This window comes from Vanessa cardui, chromosome 14 (assembly GCF_905220365.1).
Source record: "Vanessa cardui chromosome 14, ilVanCard2.1, whole genome shotgun sequence".
NCBI lineage: Eukaryota > Metazoa > Arthropoda > Insecta > Lepidoptera > Nymphalidae > Vanessa > Vanessa cardui.
In genome coordinates this window covers 7,506,674-7,529,010 of record NC_061136.1, presented here as the reverse complement: position 1 = coordinate 7,529,010, position 22,337 = coordinate 7,506,674, and the positions used below count along the sequence as shown (strand labels likewise).

Sequence of the window (22,337 nt, the reverse complement as noted above, 5' to 3'; positions counted from 1 at the left end):
CTAATTATTTGGTCTACTAAATGAACAAGACAGTTTTAATTAATGAAGTTTTTGGCAAGTTTATTTAATTTTATGTAGTAGTTATATCAGAATCTGACAAAAATCTATTAATACCACATTATAGTATCAGGCTGTAAATGTATCAATGCTAGGCTAAGCATACCCTCTTGATGATAAGGCTGTTAGCATATTCCTTTACCCAGCTACAAAATGTGTACTAGATATATGCGGCAGAATTTTGTCCGACATCTCTAAGTTTCCTAACTGTGTTTTCTTTCATCGCTGAGCAATTATTAATAAAAAAAACTTAAGCATACTTATTTTTATCAGTTAATTTACATTTATGTTTAAAAGTAAAATTAAATTAGTTTGCACAGTTAAACTATTAGAAAAACATTTAAAGGGATAGGATTATATGAAAATTTTAAAGAATTGATTATCCAATTTTTACTCGTTTTCGAAACGATACATTTATATTGAATAAGTATAGAAAAGTATTCATAGACTTCCTTATGTTATTGTATATTGAAGTGAGCAGATTCGATTTGGTTGACGAAATTCGATCACGTAGAAAGCGGAGGAAAATATATTGAGAAACAAAACTAGCCGATACAGATATTTCCTTAGAGCTACTCTAATACCTTTTTTAGGATTTTAATCCTTATGTTTTATGTAATAAGAACTAAATAAGTTCAATAAGCAGTCGAGTACCTGATCTTGATAAATCTTTAAAGCGCGCCGTCACTCCAACCTTCATTGGAATTTTGTCAAAGTCTCTTCAGTGCGTGCTTGCCAAAGGAACGATACGTCTTCATGCAACATTTACGGCCTTGTGGCTGAACATCATTAGTCTGGATTCATATTGGTATTTTATTTAAAAGATTTTAAGGGTTACCATACGATAGCATCTCAAATCAGATTTGTGATAAATGACTTTTCGAGTTGATTTAACGCAAATGAAGTGAACATGAAAATTGCTTTCTCCGATATGGTTTGTTTGTTATAACAGAAGAATCTTAATGGAACATTTCGAATGCAAGCACAACTAAGATTTCATGTGCTTTATTGTTTATAATTTCATGCTCGGTAGTAAAGGAAAACATCAACAAGAGATTCTGTATATAACTCATGAAACTCTGTCATAATTATTCACCAACTCGTATTGGATCAGAGTGATAGAATTAATTCCACAAAAAACCATATCAGGAGTAAAAGAGACAATATCTCAACAAATAGCAATTTGTAGGTATTCAGTACAGTTATTTAAATAACTATTTTAATATATTGAAATATTTCCTTTAATTAATGAGCATAATAGTAAGCTGAATACAGTACATAAAAATATTATGAACAGTACGTACATAGTTAGCAATAGTGAAGTTACAATTTAACCCGATTTGCACCGTCAGATGTCTGCCATAACTGTTATCTGAGTTCGCGTCGGAATGAACTTTGTAACTCAATATAGTTTAATACAATCTATAATAATCTTGTTCCATTTATAACAACATAATGTTAGTAGGAAACTAGTTTCGAATGCAATGCCTGTTTCGTCCCTGGAGACGGCATTAAGCTCTAACTTAGATTCTTGTTTACCCACGTGACACTGCATTGACCTTATTTATACTAGCTTTACTATTGATTACAATGACTGCATCGAAGAACATTTTATTTATGAAATAACACTAGTCTTTCTTAGTTTTTGCAGTAGGTAGGTATCTTTTTTTTAATAATAAGATCTTGTATATTTTATTTGTTATCTGTATTATCTTGTTTGTTAATTAATCTAAGTATATTTATTACATACGTAGCAGTAACATTACACGATATATACCCGTTATTTATTCGACGTACATATTGTACCGCCGTCAGCTTATTTAAAACATAATATTAATGTGTCTAATTTGAGAAGGCATTCTAACATGAGGACAGACAGATAACGTCTTATATGATTTAATATGCTCGTATTATAAGATGATATATGTCTTACTATCATTTGATTTAATAAGTATTTGAATTTTATATTAAAATTACAATAAAGCTTTGAAATGCTATATAGTTAAAAGAAAGTAATGTTGTGTTTGTACTACTATATATGTATGCATTTAATATTTTTAGGAATTATATTGTTATATATAAGTATCTGTGTTTAATTTTCAAGGTCGATAATAATTTTCTATATTTACTCAAATGATTTTTATTACGTTGTTGTTTTAGACGGGTCATCTCTCGGTAGTTATCCCACCAGACATAGCAGATGACGACAGTTCCGAAGCAGGGGCACCCGAAGGCGGTTCCGTAGAACTTCGATGCACTGCGACTGGAGTACCAGAGCCGACAGCTTCTTGGAAGAGAACTGAAGGACGCAACATTGTGTTCCGTGATGATAACGGAAAAGAAATAAAAGGTGAATGTTATATTATTTTGATCTATAATACTGTTTAAATATACTGCTTTTAATAACAACGAAAAAAAAAGATTTTATAATCGGCACCAAAGAAGACTAGTGCATTTAGGTACATGTACATGTATACCCATATGCACCCATAGCATGGATGTGTAAATATAAGTGTAAAATTCAAAGGAGGCATTTGGACTTTTCCTTCGAAGGTTTGTATACGGTGTATTTTCATATGTAGTTTTCTTCACGATGGTATCCTTTAGGTGCTAGAGAAATTACTAGAGCACAACAAATATTTTTGCTGTGAGGTGGTCGTTAAGTTTTATACAAATATTTTTTCAAACAAAAGACAAACTTGAATGAAGTATACAAAGGCGAAATTATCCCAATGAATCCCTCTTCTACCTAACCTTCATATAGCGAAGGTTTGTTAGGTATGTCTTGTACGAACTAATGATTAAATATACGAGTATATGTAAGAAAATGTTTAATGAACCGGAGTTAATTCTGTAACAAATTGTTTTTCTGTTACTTTCCTTTTTTACTTTCATGAAAGTAGACGTATTTAGCAATTAAGTTAAACGAGAGTACGGACTCTCAAGTCTATAGATTCGCTAATATATTTTGAAATGGCCTATTTACTTGATTCATTACCATAATACGAGTAACATATTACGAATATCCAATTTATATAATAAAAAAATACGTTTCAGTTATGCTAGACACGGTTTTCTAAATCATATCACTTTCCTGCTATCGAACGTGACAATAATTGAAAACGGCAAGTCATTAATTTTCTCTTTCAACTTATGTCTAAACATTTCTAACAATCGCAAATTCATATTAAAGTGGAAACAAAGAACGTCAATTTCACTTCGATTCGATTCATATCGAGGGATTCTATTAAGTGGTAAAAAAGAAACAAGACTAATTTTGCATTCAAAGGATGCCCGGAGCGGGAGCAGGTGCTCGCGGTTAAAACATTGGAGTTTTATAGGATTTATTAAGATATCGCCTTAAGATATTGGAGAGAACACTCAAAATGTGAAATAAACGTACATTAACCTTGAGAGATATTTGAATAATGCCAAAGTTAAATTTATGTCTCGCTCGTAATGGAGTATTTTAAGCGTAGCCCGATATTTACATATTTAACGCCGTCATGTCACTTTTTATATTTAATTTATATGCCATTTTTTAATTTAAAGGTTCGAGCTTCCATTGACTTTTTGATTGGCATTCATTTCCTTAAAAAAGAACCTTCTCAAAGAACTCAATTACAGTTTAAACAAAGTGATGTAACAATCGGGGTTTCGGTCAGGAAATTAAATGGACGGCTAAGTGAAAATCGGCCTGACGAAGTTGTTATCTTTTATAGTTGTAATGGCGTTCCCCAGTGAGAATAAGAGGTGAAAAGACAAGAGTTTGAAGTGATTACGGGGACGGTTATATGAGCATACACGCGCACTTGTTTTAATAGCTTTTATTTATACATTTTAATTTATGCCCTAATGCAGAAGCTTAAGGTGTAAATTTGGTTGGGATGCTGGATGTATTTAAAACCTTTTCAGGCGGCTGTTTTACGAATTTGACCCGTTTTATTTAAGCCATTAAGCGTAAACAAAAGACTCGCGGTCGTGGGTAAACAGAGGGTGAATGTAATAGTTACGGAGTGGAGGGAACGTTGCCTTAGTATTAATTGGACATGTTATACACGCTTCAACAAATAAGGATTGCTGTTTGGGCAGTTGGTTTCCTCTTCCTCTTTACCCTCTCCTTGCAATTAACTTGAAAAAATATGACACTATTGATCAACATGGCCTTTTTAATTATACGTACGTTATAGATTAAAAAAAATCCCCTTATAAATATTATATTTTAGGGTGTTATACATATATGATGTTTGATGCTGGAAGGTATAATTAATCACACGGAGAAGCGTGTGTGATTAGTTAATTACAATTAGTTATCTCACGACGGGGACGCGACGGTGTTGGGCGGTCGACGGCTTCGAGTTAATTAACTTAGTTATTACAAGATATCACAAAGCAAATGTATAACATTATTTTCATGGAAATATTTCATTTAAATTTTGATATTTTAGCAACTATATTTCCATTTAATATTTCGGATTAAATATCTCGAGCAAATTCGTATCTGGTGTTAAGGTGAAAGTTATGAAAATTTGTAGAGTATTTAGGGTAGGTACACACTTGAATGTGTAGTGTATAATAATATTTACTATAACATACATCATGTTAGTTATTTTGTTTATAAAATATTTATTTATGGAAATTAGTTTGAAAAAAATGATACGAACTTGAAAATAGAGCATCGGATACAGCCGAGCCTCCTTTTTTATATCCATTAGTGAAGTTCACAACACCAGGCTGTTCTTCATTATTACATAATATAAAACAAAGTTCCTAACCGCTGTCTGTCCTTATGTATGCTTAGATCTTAAAAATACGCAACTGTTTTTTTTTTAGATAAATTGATTCGAGAGGAAGGTTTTTGTATGTAATTCATGGACAATAATAGTAAAGAAATACTTATAATGTTAGAAGTTTCTAATGTGATGTAAATAAAAATTTCTGTGGTATATGTAGTATCAACAGTGCAGCCGTGCGTAGCCGGGTCGCTAGTTGTATATAAAACAACAGTTTGTTTTATAACCCTTTGGGAAAGAACGTAGTTAATTTTTTTTTTATTATAATTAACAAGGAAACAGTCTCAAAGTATTATCTTTCCACAAACAATATATTCATTCAAATGAATTTACAATCAACAATGAGTTATATAAACACAATAAGTGACGAAACTCCTTAATTTTGTACACTTATTCCAACTCTCACGGTCGGGCCGTTTTCTTTGTGTCTCCTCTCAACCTATGTTCCATTCAATCAAAGTACACTTTATATAAATATTTACTTATTCGTCATTCAAAGGGTTTTAATGTAAGGCTTCATCCGACTCGTATTTTGCCTAAACGATCTATCCAGAAATCCGTTAGTAAGTCTTTTTCATCAATAAAGAAAATGCGCACGTAATGATAATATGTAACATTTTTATAATCTTATACGGTATAATATTTTTATTTTAACTTTTTGCAAAACTAAAATCATTGTAATAGGTTCACAATTGGCTAAGCTGTCGAGGAATATGTACACAAAATTTTTTTTAAGTCCAAATTGATAGCGAATTCAAAAGCGGGAAGCCTTTTGAAGTCAGCTAGAATAATATGACATGGCCGTATTACGAGGATTTATTATTAGCTTAGCGCCAAAAACCACGTTTATGTTTAATAATAAAATTTAAATAGTGTTAAGTTTTTGATCGGAATGGTTAAGTATGATTACAATAAAGTCTAGCCCAACTTTTGGACAAAAGTTTCATTTTTCAATTCTTGATTGTCAAATTAAATGCTTCCACTAAGCGTAAGGTTCATGTTTCCGTATTTCAAGGCGCTGCATAACGCAAACTCAAACTCAAATAACTTTATTCAATATAGAAGCATTACACTTTCTTATTGATGGTCAATTAAAACACTACCAGCGGTTTGGAAAAGAAAATACCCTGACCTGAGAAGAACCGGCAAAAGAAAATCAACGGGTTCACTGCAGTATGGATATAGGTTAATAAAATTTCAAACGTCACATGCAGATTTCGCGATGATGTAGACATCGTCTCTCGATTGACCTTAAGTTCATTGTCCATTACTGCTGGAGACTTATTTATTATATATATTGACCTATCAAGATTTTGGTAAGTGTGATTCTGTTTATATAATAAATTTAATGACGTATATATCATTGGATTATATTGTACACTGATCAAACATATTATATCCAGTTCTAAAATATTTATTACAGTATAGTAACAGACCCACAGCTGGGCTAAGGCATTTTCAACCGACTTCCAAAAGGAGGAGGTTATCAATTCGTCTGTATTTTTTTTTTTTTTTTTTTTTTTTTTTTTATGTTTGTTACCTCATAACTTTTCACTGGGTGAACCGATTTTGATAATTTTTTTTTTGTTTGAAAGGTAGTGCTTCCCGTGGGGTCCCATTTTTTTTATTTTTTTTTCCGATGATGGTATCCATGTGAAAACGACATAACTCTTAAATTTGCATTATGTATATGCGCGACAAATAGGTGAATAACTGAAAATCACGTTAACCAATTTTGATAATTCTTTAAAGCACGTTAGCGATACTCGGTCGAATCTTTTATTTATAGGTTATTTGGATATTTGAGTCACCTTCCGTAATGTGGTTATGTTTATGTAATTATCATAGTCGAATATTATAATCAACTAGCTACCCACCCCGGCTTCGCACGGGTGCAATACTGATACTAAATATACTACAGAATTTGTTTATATACGACATCACATCGTAAACTTCTAAAATTATCAGTGTATCTTTACTATATTGTTCATGTTTTATATACACAAACCTTTCCCTTGAATCACACTATCTTTTAAAAAAAACCGCATCAAAATCCGTTGCGTAGATTTAAAGATATAGGGACAGAGAAAGCGACTTTGTTTTATACTATGTAGTGATGGAACTCCTATACGGCTCGCAGTTAGGGTGCGATATGGGGCAGAATTTCTTACTATCTTTAATCAAATTTTGTGTATGTGATGTGATTTCATATGATGTACGAAATATAGTTGGTCTTTTTCAAAGTTTTTTTTGCTGAGTTCGATTACAGCTCTTTCGAGGGATCCTTGTAGTTTACGCCGCATGACGTATTAAAGCCGCATTTTCGAAAGTCTATTTTTGCTTTATTCGCAAGTTTCCTTTGAAATTGTCCTCGAAGTAGTTTCTGACTCATATAAACGGAACGCTTAATCTATCCATATTAAAAAAAAATTAGTTAGTCAACATCAGCTTCACTTAAAATCAAAAAATAAATAAAATTTTAACAAAAAGAAAAACCGATTTCAAACAAAACACTATTTTAAAACAAATGAATATGCACGAAAAAGTAATAAAAATAATTGCGTATTCAACATATTTTTTAGAGTCTTCCTAAGTTAAATGAAATGAAAAATATTAGACTACTTAAAAGTCGATTAACGATTATATCATGTAGTTATAATTATTGTTATATTTGGAGTCGGTGTCAGCCAATAAAACCCTACAGTATATCTATCAAAAAACAATACGAGAATACTTTAACAAATATGTTTTTTACAAATTACCTTTTACACAATAATATACTGGATCAATCAAGAGGCTCGTATCGCTTCTTTCTTTTGATTGTTGGGGCAAGGGCACCGTGGCTGACACCGGCTCCAAATATACCAATAACTATAACTACATGATATAATCGTTAATCGACTTTTAAGTAGTCTAATATTTTTCATTTCATTTAACTTAGGAAGACTCTAAAAAATATGTTGAATACGCAATTATTTTTATTACTTTTTCGTGCATATTCATTTGTTTTAAAATAGTGTTTTGTTTGAAGTCGGTTTTTCTTTTTGTTAAAATTTTATTTATCTCCCTTTGAGGAGGAGAATTGGATCAAATTCTATTAGGTACACTAATGCGGCGGTGTTATCTGTATTTCCGTGGTAAAAAAATGTTTTTCTGCGTTTAACAATTGTTAAATAAGTAACTGTTGTATCCAATAAATAGTGCAGGTATTCTTTGATATTTGCAATATAATTTGTATTCAATACAGAATGGATCCGTTATTTAAATATGCTGAGATTTATATTCGAATAAAAGTATTCTCAAGAAAACAATTCGCTACAATAGAATCGGAAAACAATTAGCCTTTGAGAAATAATGACGGTGAATTGTTAAATCGTGAGCGAATCGAGTAACAAGTTGCCAACGACGTGTAGCGCTCCAACTTTATAACCCGTTAATAAAACACAATTTCATGCAGGCGCTTTTCATATTATACGTGTATGTCACACATGTATATATAAACTTCTGATTCTTATTGTCTTAAGTATAAAGACTATAATGCTGCGAAAGTATTTGTTCAACGATTCCGCCCACCGTACGTAACGCAGTATTTTATGTCTATACCCGAGATTTAGGATCGGGGGTCGTATGCCATAATAAAGTTATAAATTGTTTCAATTTAAATTTAATTTGACAGCTAACGCTAAACGGTGAATTGCTCGGGTGATATTTTGATTAAAGTACGCCAGATTAGCGATACTTAATTAAGTGGAATTTAGGAAATTTGTGATATTTATTACATAATGCAAGCGCTTGCGGTTGCGCTGCGCCTGTTATTGTTACATTCGATAAATAACATTTATGTTATATCATTTTAATTTAAATTTAAGTTCATTATTTTGGATAAAATCTAAATCTGTTCGACTATTTAAATTTATTTGTACTAAAATGTAATGACAATTTGTTGCTTTCATGTATCAAAAAAAAAATTCTATTATAATCGATACACGCAATCGAAATATATTCATAATTACAGATCGTTAAAAAAAAATGATTTTTAATCGATAAAATATATCTGCAATATCGTTTAATCGAGATATTTCCATATTAAATCCATGAAATTCTATGATATGTCATTCAATGACATGTCATCAAACGGCTATGTTTGACGTTTATGGGTGCATTCAGAAAGTATCTTCCACATAATAATTTCGAGCAGGGGTACTGTATTAGTCTATTCATATTTCTTTAGTTTTATATTTATTGAACCGAGCGAGAATTTTCATATATTAATTCTGTATTTTTCACAATGTCGATATATTGTAGTTGATGATTAAAAACGTATGTCATGTGCTTGTAATATTATACTGTTTGTCAGTATTTACTAACAGTGTCTCCCGCTGACTCGTATCGTCTGATGTCGGGTGCGTAACGTCTGAATCATCTTACCCATCAAACAGGAACCCACACGTAACGATCGATTGTTACACCTAACCAAGTTTAAAGCCTTTGTCTATTATTACAAAGGTTTGTTACGCAATGCCTTCGGTAGTGTTGTGGGCAATGTTGAAATGAACAATGATAATTAATGGTTGTACAAAATATTCACAATATGGAAATGAAGTACTTATTAAGGAATTTTGTCCACGTCGCCAATCTCCAGGAAAAGCCTTCTATGCATATCTTCCATCAAGTATTATAGCGCAGAAGAGTTTGCGCAAACGCAGGTACTCTAACCCCTTTCACTGGCAATCCGATTCTACTGGAGAGACACGATACTTACACAGGCAAGTCCCGAACTTCTCGGCAATTAAAAAAAGAAACTTAATTTTAACTTGTGACCAATCCCTATAACGCAAGTAAATTCGCGGGCGAGAACTAGTTTTACATATACAGCTAACAAAATCAGACAGACGTTAAGACGTCTCAAGTGTCACGATTAGTTGAAGGGTGTTGAAATTGACATGCTGCAACGCAACCTCGCAATAAGTGACAAAATATAAAACCTTCTTTGTTAAAGAAAAAAAAAAACATAATACGTGCCAACTTTCATGGTAATCATTTAAGCAGTGTTGAAACGCGAAGTGTATTAATATAAATTTAGGAGGAGAGTTAAATATTTGGAAAGTTTTATCCACTCAAAGGAAAGGTCGAAATATTGTTAATATTAAAATTAATTTATATAAATCGCAATATAATGTGTTTGTACATTAATGTCGATAATAACTCCTTTGAGGGTAACAGGTAACGTATAAATGCCTTTTAATTAAGAGGGCCATTGTTTCGACATATGTTAGGTTTTAATTAAAAACGCTGTTATTAAACGTTTGTTTGTGATTACATTGTTTCCTTTCTAGGATTTATCAATCATAACATTAAGTTAATTTATACGAACAAGCGAATTAATAATATATTGGTAATTAAAAATAAATGAAATTTCGTTTTCGTCAATTGTTTTTAATTTATTATTATTATTTGTATGAAATAGGTATATATTGACAAAGTTATGTAAATACATTGATTTATATTTAATCTTTAGTAGGGCTTTGTGTATTCTGCATAGGTCCCATCTATTCACACTATAGTAGTGTAGCTAGGTGGGCAAGTGGCCTTTAGTGCATAGAAATGGAATTGGGCCCTCATCTCCTTTGCTAGTTCGCCTACAATTTTAATCAATCAATCAATCAAAATAAACTTTATTCAAGTAGGCTTTTACAATCACTTTTGAATCGTCATTTTACAATTAAGTGAAGCCACCACCGGTCCGGAAAGTAGATTCTACCGAGAAGAACCGGCAAGAAACTCAGTATTTACTCTTTTTCAACATTTAAAAAATACAACAAGTTAGTTAAATACAATTATTTAAATTAATATATCCACTTGAAAGTCAACAGATACTAGCACCGATTAAAAAGAGACTTCCTAATAAGATGTCACATGCTTGAGTAACTGTAATTCATATTTTATATATAAGAACGCACTGAAGTGTAAGAGTTGTCAATAATTATTAATGATGGCAAACAAAACTTTAAATTATAAAAAATCTTTCGATAGAGTAATATTGAGATAAGTCTGCGGCTGTACCCGCGCGAAACAGACTGAGAATGTGTAAACCAGACATCCCCAAACTTTTTTGTAAAAAGTTGCCATGTGTTTCGGCATTCAGTAGACCCTCTGCTTAGTTAATATCATTCTTTATATTCAAAATATATTTTGATATTAAATAATCTACATACTTATCTAAGTAACTTCATTATTTCATGGGATATATTAATTCGCTAATAATATTGTAATAATAATATTTCGATCGTTAAGGTTGAGTTGGATCGTGTATAGAAAAAAAACCGGTCAAGTGCGAGTCGGAGACGAGCACGAACGGTTCCATACCTTTAAAAGATGAAAAAAATCATGTGTCGTAGTGGCCCATTTAAATATTTAGTTTATTCTGTTTTAGTATTTGTTATTACAGAGGTAACGGAAATACAGCATCATCACCAAACGTAAGCGAATAGTAAAAAATATAAAATTTAAACGAAAGTTTCAATAAATCATAAACACTGCAGGTTAGCCAGTTAAAACCGATTACGGTGTTCAAACGCTGATAAAGTATGTAATTGTATTACGAGTAGCGTCACAGTATTCTCTGTAGGCTCGTAACTGAATTACTCTTGGATGCTAGTTTTCGTAACGTCCGGCCAACTATTTTTATTGCCTTACTCGAAAATTGTGAATATGAAACTCTGAAGCAAAATGTGTACTCGTTCATATTTTGAAACTATCTTTTTAAAATTATGTGTACTAACGGATGTATTCATTGCAATATAAAATTGACTTGCCCTATATGAAGGTTTTATTTTTATCTTATACGATATAATACATGGATGCAAGCCGAGTGGGAAGGTACCATCCGTTCATGGTATATTCTACCGCCAAACAGCAGTTCAGTATTGATATCTGTCAACAACAGGTTCAAAGAACAAAACTTCTTAGTCGCCAAGTTTGGTGGTGCATTAGTGATGTAGTAGTAGCAGCAGTCTCCTCTCCCTTTAAGGAGAAGGTTGGGGTAGGTTAGGTTACACCATGCTGCACTACACAAACACACCCATTTGTGGATTTACAAGTGGCAGACTTTCTTTGAAATTAGACACTTGCAGGTTTCCTCACGATGTTTTCCTTCATCGCCGAGCTCGAGATGAATTATATACACAAATTAAGCACATGAAAATTCAGTGTTGCTTGCGTAGACTTGAAACCGCAATCGTCGGTTAAGATCTACATGCTCTAACTACTGGTCCATCTCGGCTCATTACTAACGATGTAAAGAATGATGATATTTTTTTACAGCGACATTTTCTATGGGGGCCGGGACACTTACCATCAAATGGATCCTTTGGTCATCCGATCCTATCTATATCAGATACATTCTTTATAAATAATATTAATTAATGTTATTATAAGCTTTGCTTCTATTGTTAGTTTGTTCGTAAAATAATAATGTGAGTTAATTATTAACATTGTGATCAGTATCTTGGACGTCATACAGCTTTTATAAGCAAATTGTTTTTCTTCCTCCGTTTTATTTACTATTAAATGAGGTCATTCACTTTACAGTTTAGCAGACTTCCATAAGAAAGAGGTTATCACTGTCAACAATAATAAAATCAATGATTCATTCTTTAAAGACAAAGTCAAAAATCTTTATTCAAAACTAAAGTGTAACTCTTGTTGATTGATACTCAATAATCTGTCATCTTTTGGATATAAACAGCTCAGAAAAGAGAAGGTCTGGCTACAGCATTCATTTTTTAATGTCAATATGTAATTTACCATTATTTTCATTTGAGTACAATATGTTTTTGTTATTACATCCCCTAATATTCAGTCCCATCTTACATGGTTGATTATGAAATATATAACATTCAGGATCTAATTATTTAAATCATGTTACGACTTACGATCTGGTTTCCGAAGTCCAGTAATCTATGTTTAAACATCTTTGCTGCATTACCGTCTAAACTTCATCACATTACGATATACGCAGGATTTGCATGTACCTACTCGTAAGTGTTACGCAATATTTTAAATGATCGTCGTAAAATACCCTAATTTACTACGAGTATAAGCTTTTTGAATAGATTACGTTCGTCACTTTCCTCTGATTGGTTCCTTCTTCTTTCAAATTTACTTTTGGTAATGATACACGGATATTATTTTACGAGTACAAACCGTAGTACTAAATTTTATAAAAATAAATGTTTTCTTTCATACTTTAGCGTATTTCATTTACAATTATTTTAAAGCAAATTATCGTCATATTTAATTATATTTGACTATGTGTGTTAAAGATTTATAAAAGAAATACATATTTATAAAAAGTAATAAGTTATCAAAAACGGATAAAAACATTAGTGTTAGTATTTTCTTGAGATGAGATATGTATAAAAATATATTTTGGCATTTTAATAATACCACTAGATCGCAATACTATATCTTAAGTTGAGTTTATTTACCAACAGGTAACGTCTGACCAGCAACAAAAACTGATAGACTTGACTAACAATGTAAATGTTTCAAATCAAACTCAATTACTTTATTCAATATTGAAACATACACTTCCTTATTTATAAAATTTTATGTAAAAATTAAATATTACCACTTGTAAGGAAAAGAAAATCACAAAAGAAAAAACGGGATAAAAGACCCAGTGGCAAATATTATTGCCAATTAGTAATTTTTTACATAAATTCAATGTCACAAAAAAGAGCCAGGTCATTTTTTCATTCTGACTGTGTTCTTAACATGAACTCACTAAATGTATAAAGTGACCCTTCTTATTGTTTTTATTCGGTAACAAATTCATTTTAAACGCTTTCTATTATTCAATACTAATCACTCAGCCCGGGTTCCCACGGGTACGATACTGATACTACAGAATTTGATTATTCAAGACATCACATTAGCAACTTCTAAAATTATCAGTGTTGTTTTACTTGTCTATGTATTATTATATATAAAAACCTTCCTCTCGAATCACTGTATATATTAAAAAAAACGGCACCAAAATCCGCTGTGTAATTTTAAAGGTCAAGACATACATAGGGAAAGACAGTGGTAAGGACTTTGTTTTATACTATGTAATGATGATAAAACATCGATGCAAAGATTAAATTTTATCTGTAAGGCTTTGCAAATACTCATACAGAAAGCGATTGGTCAAAGTCTCGTTAGTATCATGGCTAGTCACTTAATAAGTTTACTTATGTCAGTTAATAATAGCCAGTACCAGTATCGGGTATCAAAAGGCTCGTATAAGTAAATTACTCTCGAGTAGTTTACATCTGGCGAACATCGGTTTGGCAACGCCTCACCGTTGTTGGCGCTTTGCGCTAACGTGGTTTTTCCTTTATGGCTTGGCTATAAATACATAAATTATGACCTATTTGGTACTTTATGTGTGAAAATTAATATTTATACGTTCAAAGAAGTCAAATTATATGGACTATAAAAAAAAAGTTTTATCGTAAATTTTACGAAAGTCCCAGGATGCTTTATTTATCCACAGACACACACACGAGCACACGCCTATGCCTATAATAACAAATATTTATATCGTGTATATATAACACATACATGATTACATAGATACGCAATTTTGTGAAGATATTACAATCTATTTCACGTTTATTCAATTTGCAATAAAATATAAAATAATATTTCAATAATGAATTTTCTAAAGGCAGATAATAAGCTAATCTAAGATTGTTAATATAGTAATTAACAATTTTATTTCGAAATTAAAATATATAGCCAAATAATACAAAATGGTCTATGTATTACATATTTAGTTATCAGTTTTAATGGTTTAAACACGCGGAACAAACTCAATTTTTATATTTGAAAAATTTTTGAAATTTTAATTCTTCTCAAAAAGTTTTAGTTAGTGATTACCTACCATAATTCTGTGTAATATATATTTGACAGTGAATTATGGTTGTGCTTCCTATCTGACTGACTTTTCACAGAATTATATCGATAACATTCCATTGATTTAAAAAAAAAAAAACACAATGAAAAGTGCTGATATACAAATTAGAATTATGTGCGAAATAATACGACAAAGGACACATCTTCGTGAAATGTTACTAGTGATTACAAATCTACTAATACCATTTAACAACATTATCAAAAACAAATGACATTCTAAACGTTTCTATTTCACTAATTTGCTGTTTCCACAATCAAATCGTTTATATAACACTTGGTTAGTTACTCGCTTGTCGGAAATAATTATTTTTACATAAAACTTTAACAAAATTATATGATTATAATGATAAAAACTCTGTTAATTTACGTTTTTTTCATTGTTTTTGTAAAAAAATATTCTTAACGCGTACATTCGTAGTATTTGGAAGATCCTAGGCCTCAGGTATTTTATTCAAAACTATTAGTAGATTTTTTATGTTTAAATAAGTGTGAATTGTGAAATGGTTCTATGTTAAACGGATAACCTAAATTTAATTATATTATAATGTAATTGGTAAATGGAAAACCATTTATAATTAAAGCATGTGATAATAATTTTTGCTATTAATTGTGTAACGTGTTTACAAATTAATAAATAGCAGTCCCAGGTGTTTCTGATTACGCAACTTAATTTCGGATGAAGAATTTATTCAGCGTTTATTTAGCTCATTTAGATGAATATTTTACATTTAAATTATTAATGATAAAATATAATTTAAATATTTTCATACATTTTTTTTTTAGTTTTATAGATTTTAATTAAATTTTGATAAAATCCTTATATTTATGTATATAAGGTATTTAATTTTTAAGCGACTTATGCCCTGGTAAATCACGCATTAAAAAAAACGTTCGGGATAGAATAAATATATAAAGGAAATATTGCATACAAATAATCGCTCGAAGAGTCGTTTGTATATAAATGACATAAGTATCACGTGTCAGTGTGTCACGTGATAAATTAACGAATCAAAATGACTTGGATCAAAATCGTGTTATTACTTCTTTACTTTAATATTTTATGTTTGAAATGTTATTGAATTATTATTTTTAGGTATAAGTCTCGTTCGTCTAGCGGCTAGATTATAAGGGTACAAATTCCAAAGTTTTAAATTGAGAAAAGAGCTATTTTTTCGTATTAAAAATTCTCAATAATAGCCTGAGACTAGAGAGCTGACAGTATTCTTCCACGGTTCGAAAAGCATGTAGACCGACCAGTGTGTCCTGCGTCTGACTATATAATATATTCCTAAGTTGTCAATTTAAGTGTTAAACATAACTAAAATATATCTAGCATTGGCGCAATCCATTATAACATATTGTATACCGATATGGGGAGGAGCAGTAAAATCCAAATTTATTGAGATTGGAAGGTCACAGCGAAATTTATTAAAAGTAATGAATTATAAGACATATAGATTTCCTACCATCGAGTTATATAAAATATGTAACTTTCTAACTGTTCGACAGCTCTATGTGTTAAGGTCAATATTATCATTACATAAAACAATCAATTATGTTCCAACTACCTGTAACAAAAGAAGAAATATCTTCAACATTCCGACGTTGCCCACAAACACAGCTTTTGCACGGAAGCTAAACACGAAAAGTTCAATCCATTTGTATAATAAAATAAATAAAAAACTTAATTTCTACCCCTTGAAATACTTCGAGTGTAAAAAACTTTTAACTAATTGGTTGCGAGAACTTACCTATGATGAGACCGAAGCCCTGCTTTGAGTGCACACTCACAGTCACTCAAACACACACACACTCACCACACACACTCACACACACACACAAACACACACAAACACACACACACACACAAATAACTACATACAAATATACATATAGATATAGTTGTTCCTAAATAATCGTTTGTTTTATAGTGTTATTTTTTATGTTGATTTTTCATTTTCTTTATTTTGAATTGTTAAACTGTTAAGTAAGAGCTGAATGTATTTCTGATATGGAAGAGCGAGATCTCCTGATACAGGTATTTTGATACTTACTAGGAGATCTCAAAACCACTTGTAACTAGCTCATTAAGAAACGAAATAAAGATTATTATTATTATTATTATATTATATTATTAAACATATTTCGTTAAAGTAAGAAATTTAGTCTTTGTCCTGATGTCAAGGCGAGACAATTCTGCACTAAAAATAAGATTAAAAAAAAAGTAATATTAAATGAATAACCATATAGACTAATGACTTTGTGCCAGATAATAATGCCCGCTGCCGAGTATTAGGTGCCTATACCTTTCATCTATACTAATATTATAAATCTAAAGAGTTTGTATGTTTAAACGAGCTAATATCACTTTAAAGTAACTTTAATAGCCCAATTATTAACTACGGATGCAAAACAGTGATTTTAAACAAGGCTGAAGTAGAGGGGATCCGCTAATCATATACATACATGAAAATAATCATGATACCAATTTTATCAATTCTAATCAAAATATTCTTTATTTAAGACCCATTACAATACACTTTCGAGTTGTCATTTTACAATGTTGAATTAAATGTAAAAAAGCTATTCAAAGGGTACTTTTCCACAATTTATTTTAGAGGATATGGCAGTAAAAACCAAATATTTTTAATTTATTTTGGCTTGAAATCAATAAATACTAAGTCCACGCGTTATTATCTTTAATAGAATCTTTATTCACCCTTTATTGTAGTTTTAAATTTTTAATAAGCCTTAACATCTATATTTATATATAAAGTCTTTCTTATTATTTAGTGATGGCCAACTACACGGGGTCAACGCTCTCCCTAAAAGGTCTCAAGCGGACCGATATGGGCACGTATTGGTGTATCGCTGCGAACGGTATCCCGCCGACCAAGACCCGTCGCTACGAAGTGTCTGTATATTGTAAGTATCAAAATTATTCATAACATTACTTTTTATGTGAAAATTATTTATATTAATGATCATAATTTTTTCAGAATTATTTTGGTATTATTTGGTCTATTGAATTAAATTAAACAACTATTAAAAGATATATAATTAAATTTAAATTTAACCAGTGGCGGATTTACCAAATAGGCTAAGTAGGCTGGAGCCTAGGGCGGCAGATTTAGTGGGGCGTCAAATTTTGCCCAAACTTGTTATTATCTAGGAATTAAAAAAATAAACTTATACGTATAGGCATACCTATACATTACGTTTGTAATCCGTATACTCTTCACTACATAGCGGGTTGGAAAAATAATCTAGTAACTGACAGAAATACCACCTAGCTTATAATCATACTAATAACGGGAAAAAACCGATGTAATGAGGAAGATAGGACACAAATCATAAATGTTGCAAAAAAAGTAGGTGCGGCAAAAATTGAATAGCCTACTAGCTGCAGATTAGTAAATCCGCCACCGAATTTACCTAGCAATTTATTTTAAAAAAATATTATAGCATAGTCGTTAATGTGATGAAACGTATGCGTTAAAGGGGTGGTAAACTTATTCTTGATTGTACCTGGATAGCCCCGAGGCTTTAGTGCGGGATGCCGTTCCCTAAATCCGGCTCTGAAAAAGAACGATCATATCTATAGTACTTTTTGTAAAAAAGTAATGTTAAGAAATATTGTATCTAAGGATTTGATAGGAACACTCAGTAAAAGTGATAAAAAAAAAAATTTTTGTTAAAAAAAGTTTTTATTTAAATTATTTTTAACAAAAATAGTCGTTTATATTAACGTCTCCGATGTTCTCTTAGACATTTCTTTATATAATTCAAGCAAATTGTTGCTTGTACGTATTTACGTACAGATTTTTGATGTTTAAATACAATACTTTACAACTCATCTTTCTTTTCAAAATTTAATTAAGACATTATATGAGTTTCTACTAAACTTCAAAAATTTGACTAAAAGTTGATTGAAAATGTATTTTTGGTACTTTTATTATCTGTTTGTGTTTAGTCGAGCCAATAGTTCGTGTCGCCAGTCTGGTCGTGTGGCGCGCTGCGGACATGCAAGTCACCCTGCAATGCTACGTGGAGGCCTCGTCGAAGTCACTCACGATGTGGCAACGAGGGAAATCGCAGACGGGTACTTGTCTAACTTACACTCCCCATTATAAACCTTCAGTTACACTTGTTTTGTTTTGTTTCGTAACTACTGAGTTTCTTGCCGGTTCTTCTCGGTAGAATCTTTCCGAACCGGTGGTAGCTTCACTTAATTGTTAAATGACGATTCAAAAGTGCTTGTAAAAGTCCACTTGAATAAAGTTTATTTTGATTTTGATTTTGATTTTTATGTCTTTGGATTTGATTTAGCGTTAACGATTAATCTAAAGTGATTATATGTATCTTTAATAATTTATCAATGGCAAACATCATTATTGTTATCATTACATAGTATAAGACAAAGTTGCTTACTGTTGTCAGTCTATGTATGCTTAGATCTTTGATTCGGTCTTTATATATAATAAGATGGACAATACAGTAATGAAACACTGATAACTTCTGAACTTCTGAAGCTTCTAATGTGATGTCGTAAATAAACAAATTCTGTAGTATATTAAGTTTTGCACCCGCGTGAAGTCGGGGCGGTTCGCCATCGAATTCAATAAATTTTATTTTGAATGAATTTTGTGGGAAAATGCATAATAATGTTAAAAGTGTGTTTTATATATCTTTCATAGGTGCAAAGCTGCTGAATAGCTCCAAGTACATTATATCGGAGGATTTTCTGAACGAGTACGCGATGCGCATGAACTTGACGATAAACCGCCTCAAGAAAAATGACTTCGGAGAGTATACTTGCTCCGCGTCGAATGCATACGGAAAGGCTAATGCCACCATTACACTAAAAGGTTTGTTGAAATTTCTATACCATATTATCATTTTCATATAAAAAATCTATTATTAAACACACATAACTAATTAAAATAGTTTTATGTATATTTAAGTATGTTTATGTGAAGTAATAAATAAAACGCAATTTAATTATTCTCTTTGTCACCAAAATTAAAGATGACCTACCTTCACTCACATAATATTACTCACACTTATATATAGACTCACACTCAGATAAGCTTTCCTATGTATCACTTTGTTTCTTTGTTATTCTTTTTCTTTCTGTGTTACCTTTTTTGGTACATGAATAAAAAAATAAAAACGTAAAACCTCTTTCGATAAATCAAATTAAATTATTCCGTTTTCCTTCTCAACAGAAACGCCACAGAAAACAACAACGACAACAACAACAACGACGACGACCACAACAACAACAACAGAGCGAACGACAACAGCATTGATGACAACAACGCGCCCGCCGAAACGTCACTACAAGAAGCAACAAGAATGGAATCAGAACAGTCTCGACATAGAATCTCCGTACGGAGTCAACAACGCGTACAATTCGTACAATTCGTACAACGTGAACGCATACGGAGCGAACGGCAGCCATAATGAGTACGCCCAACGAACAGAGAGGCAGAAAGTACGACCGTCCGGTCCGCCTCGCCACTACATCGCCTACAACAGAGGCGCTCCTCTACGCGACCTCTACGCGCCTCTTTTCATCATCATCATAACTATAACGATCGTGTAAACGAGAATTTATTTTTTTATATGTATATTCCCTTTTCGTATTAGGTGATAAAAAAAATGGCTGTTGAAATTTTAGAATGTAAAGGGGAATTGTTGTAAGCGATTTAGTTAGCTCCCGTGTTGACATTGTTATGTAAATGATATCAGTCGTTTATTATAAGTAGTAAATATCAGCTTTAAATTAAGTGTAAATTGTGACAGTGGATAGAGAGGTTACCTACCTAATCAAATTTTAGGTGATTGAATTTGATAAAATATCAAAATTGTCATATCAGTACGATACGATTAATTTGTGTAATATCACGAATCTTCAAAGAATAAAATTGTAATTATCGAATATAATCGTGTAATATTTTGGAATAAATATGTAAAAAAATAAATTCACGAGAGATAAAGGTGTGACGCCTTGTAATAAGGTTAAACTAAATTTTATTCATATAAATAGTTTATAATAATTATTATAAGTCATTAGCAATATTTTTTACATGACAATATGATTATAATGACAATAATAGAGACCAACAAACGAGGACAAAGTATATTTGTGTAACATATATAAATGTTTGTAAAAATATCAAAATGTAATGTTAAGCACCCATGTTATAAAAGTTTAATTTTACTTACAACATTTTTATTGTACAACGAAATCCTTCAAAAAAAAAAAACATCTTATTCATTTAATATTCAATGTTTTTTTTTAATAAGTAGATGACAATATTCTAGACTGATTTTTTATCTTATATTTATATAAAAATGTTAATTTAATGTGAAATATTCGTTGAATTAAAAAAAAAAGTATTTCAATCGTTTAGAATAATAAAATTCGAAATTTGGATATGATACCCAATAAATTCGTCTTCCGTATAGCTATAAATGTACTTCGGCTTATGAAATGAATTGAGTATTAAGCCAATGAAGTTTCTTTTGAACTTCAAAAGTTGTAGTTAATAATTATACGTAAAGGAGGTGAAAGAATTTACTGTAGATTTAGGATAATCATTTTCTTATAAATAATGTTTTTAATACAACTGTTGTTTTTACATTTAATTTTAACGGATTTGTGCTATATTTATAATAATCTTACTGTTCTATAATTGCTGTATGAAATGAGCAAGGACTGGTTTTACGCTTTTTAAGCAATGTTTAATTTTGGTATATAGGATATTAGAAATACAATTGAATTATAGTCATATTTTGAATATATATCATATAATGTATGTAAATTCTATAAAACTTATACTATTTATGTAAATTTCATTGAATATAAGCTATATTATTATTATATAAAGTTTTTTTTTAATTAATGGAATTTAATTTTTTATAGACGGTCAATTGATTTATTTTATTTGATTTGACAAATAAGGTTTTACTATAACTATATAAAACCAGATGTAGTAATAATCATTGGTTTTGTATACGCTGACAATAAATATAATTGTGACATACTATATGATATAAGATAATTATCTTTTTTAAGTATATTTTTATTCCTCGACTTTATAATAGTACATTGTAACTTGCTGATTATATCTTAATTCAGTGACTATTGATTATAATAAATGTTTTATAACGACAATAATATTCGACAATCTTAGATTTAATATGTAAATATCAAGTTGAAACAATTTAGCATGAACGTAACTATTTATGAATGTTAAATATAAGATGTTAATATCATTTTATGATATTTTAAAAATAAAATATATATTCTAACTGGTCTGTTTTATTTATGTAAAATTAAGTCATTGATTATAGTAAATAGATTTTGGTATCCTTAATTAATCATAGTATCTCATTGATAGATACGTAATATTATAGCTCTTCATAGTTATCACAATAATAAAGAAAAGATGAGTTTTTGCCATTAATAATTATATTTTCAGAAAAATATATTTCAAATTATTATAAAAGTATGCT

The 22,337-nt window shown here is 30.7% G+C and overlaps 1 protein-coding gene across 1 annotated transcript in view; it reads left to right on the top strand.

Moving 5' to 3' along the window:
* LOC124535311 (lachesin-like) overlaps positions 1-22,103 on the top strand; it is a 79,116-nt gene extending 57,013 nt beyond the window's left edge. Inside the window, exons 5-9 of the mRNA XM_047111493.1 lie at positions 2,218-2,407; positions 17,607-17,738; positions 18,787-18,915; positions 19,511-19,681; positions 20,042-22,103. Coding sequence (XP_046967449.1) covers positions 2,218-2,407; positions 17,607-17,738; positions 18,787-18,915; positions 19,511-19,681; positions 20,042-20,421 — 1,002 coding nt within the window. The 3' untranslated portion in view covers positions 20,422-22,103. The remainder of the gene's footprint in view (positions 1-2,217; positions 2,408-17,606; positions 17,739-18,786; positions 18,916-19,510; positions 19,682-20,041) is intronic.
* Positions 22,104-22,337: the final 234 nt, after the last annotated feature.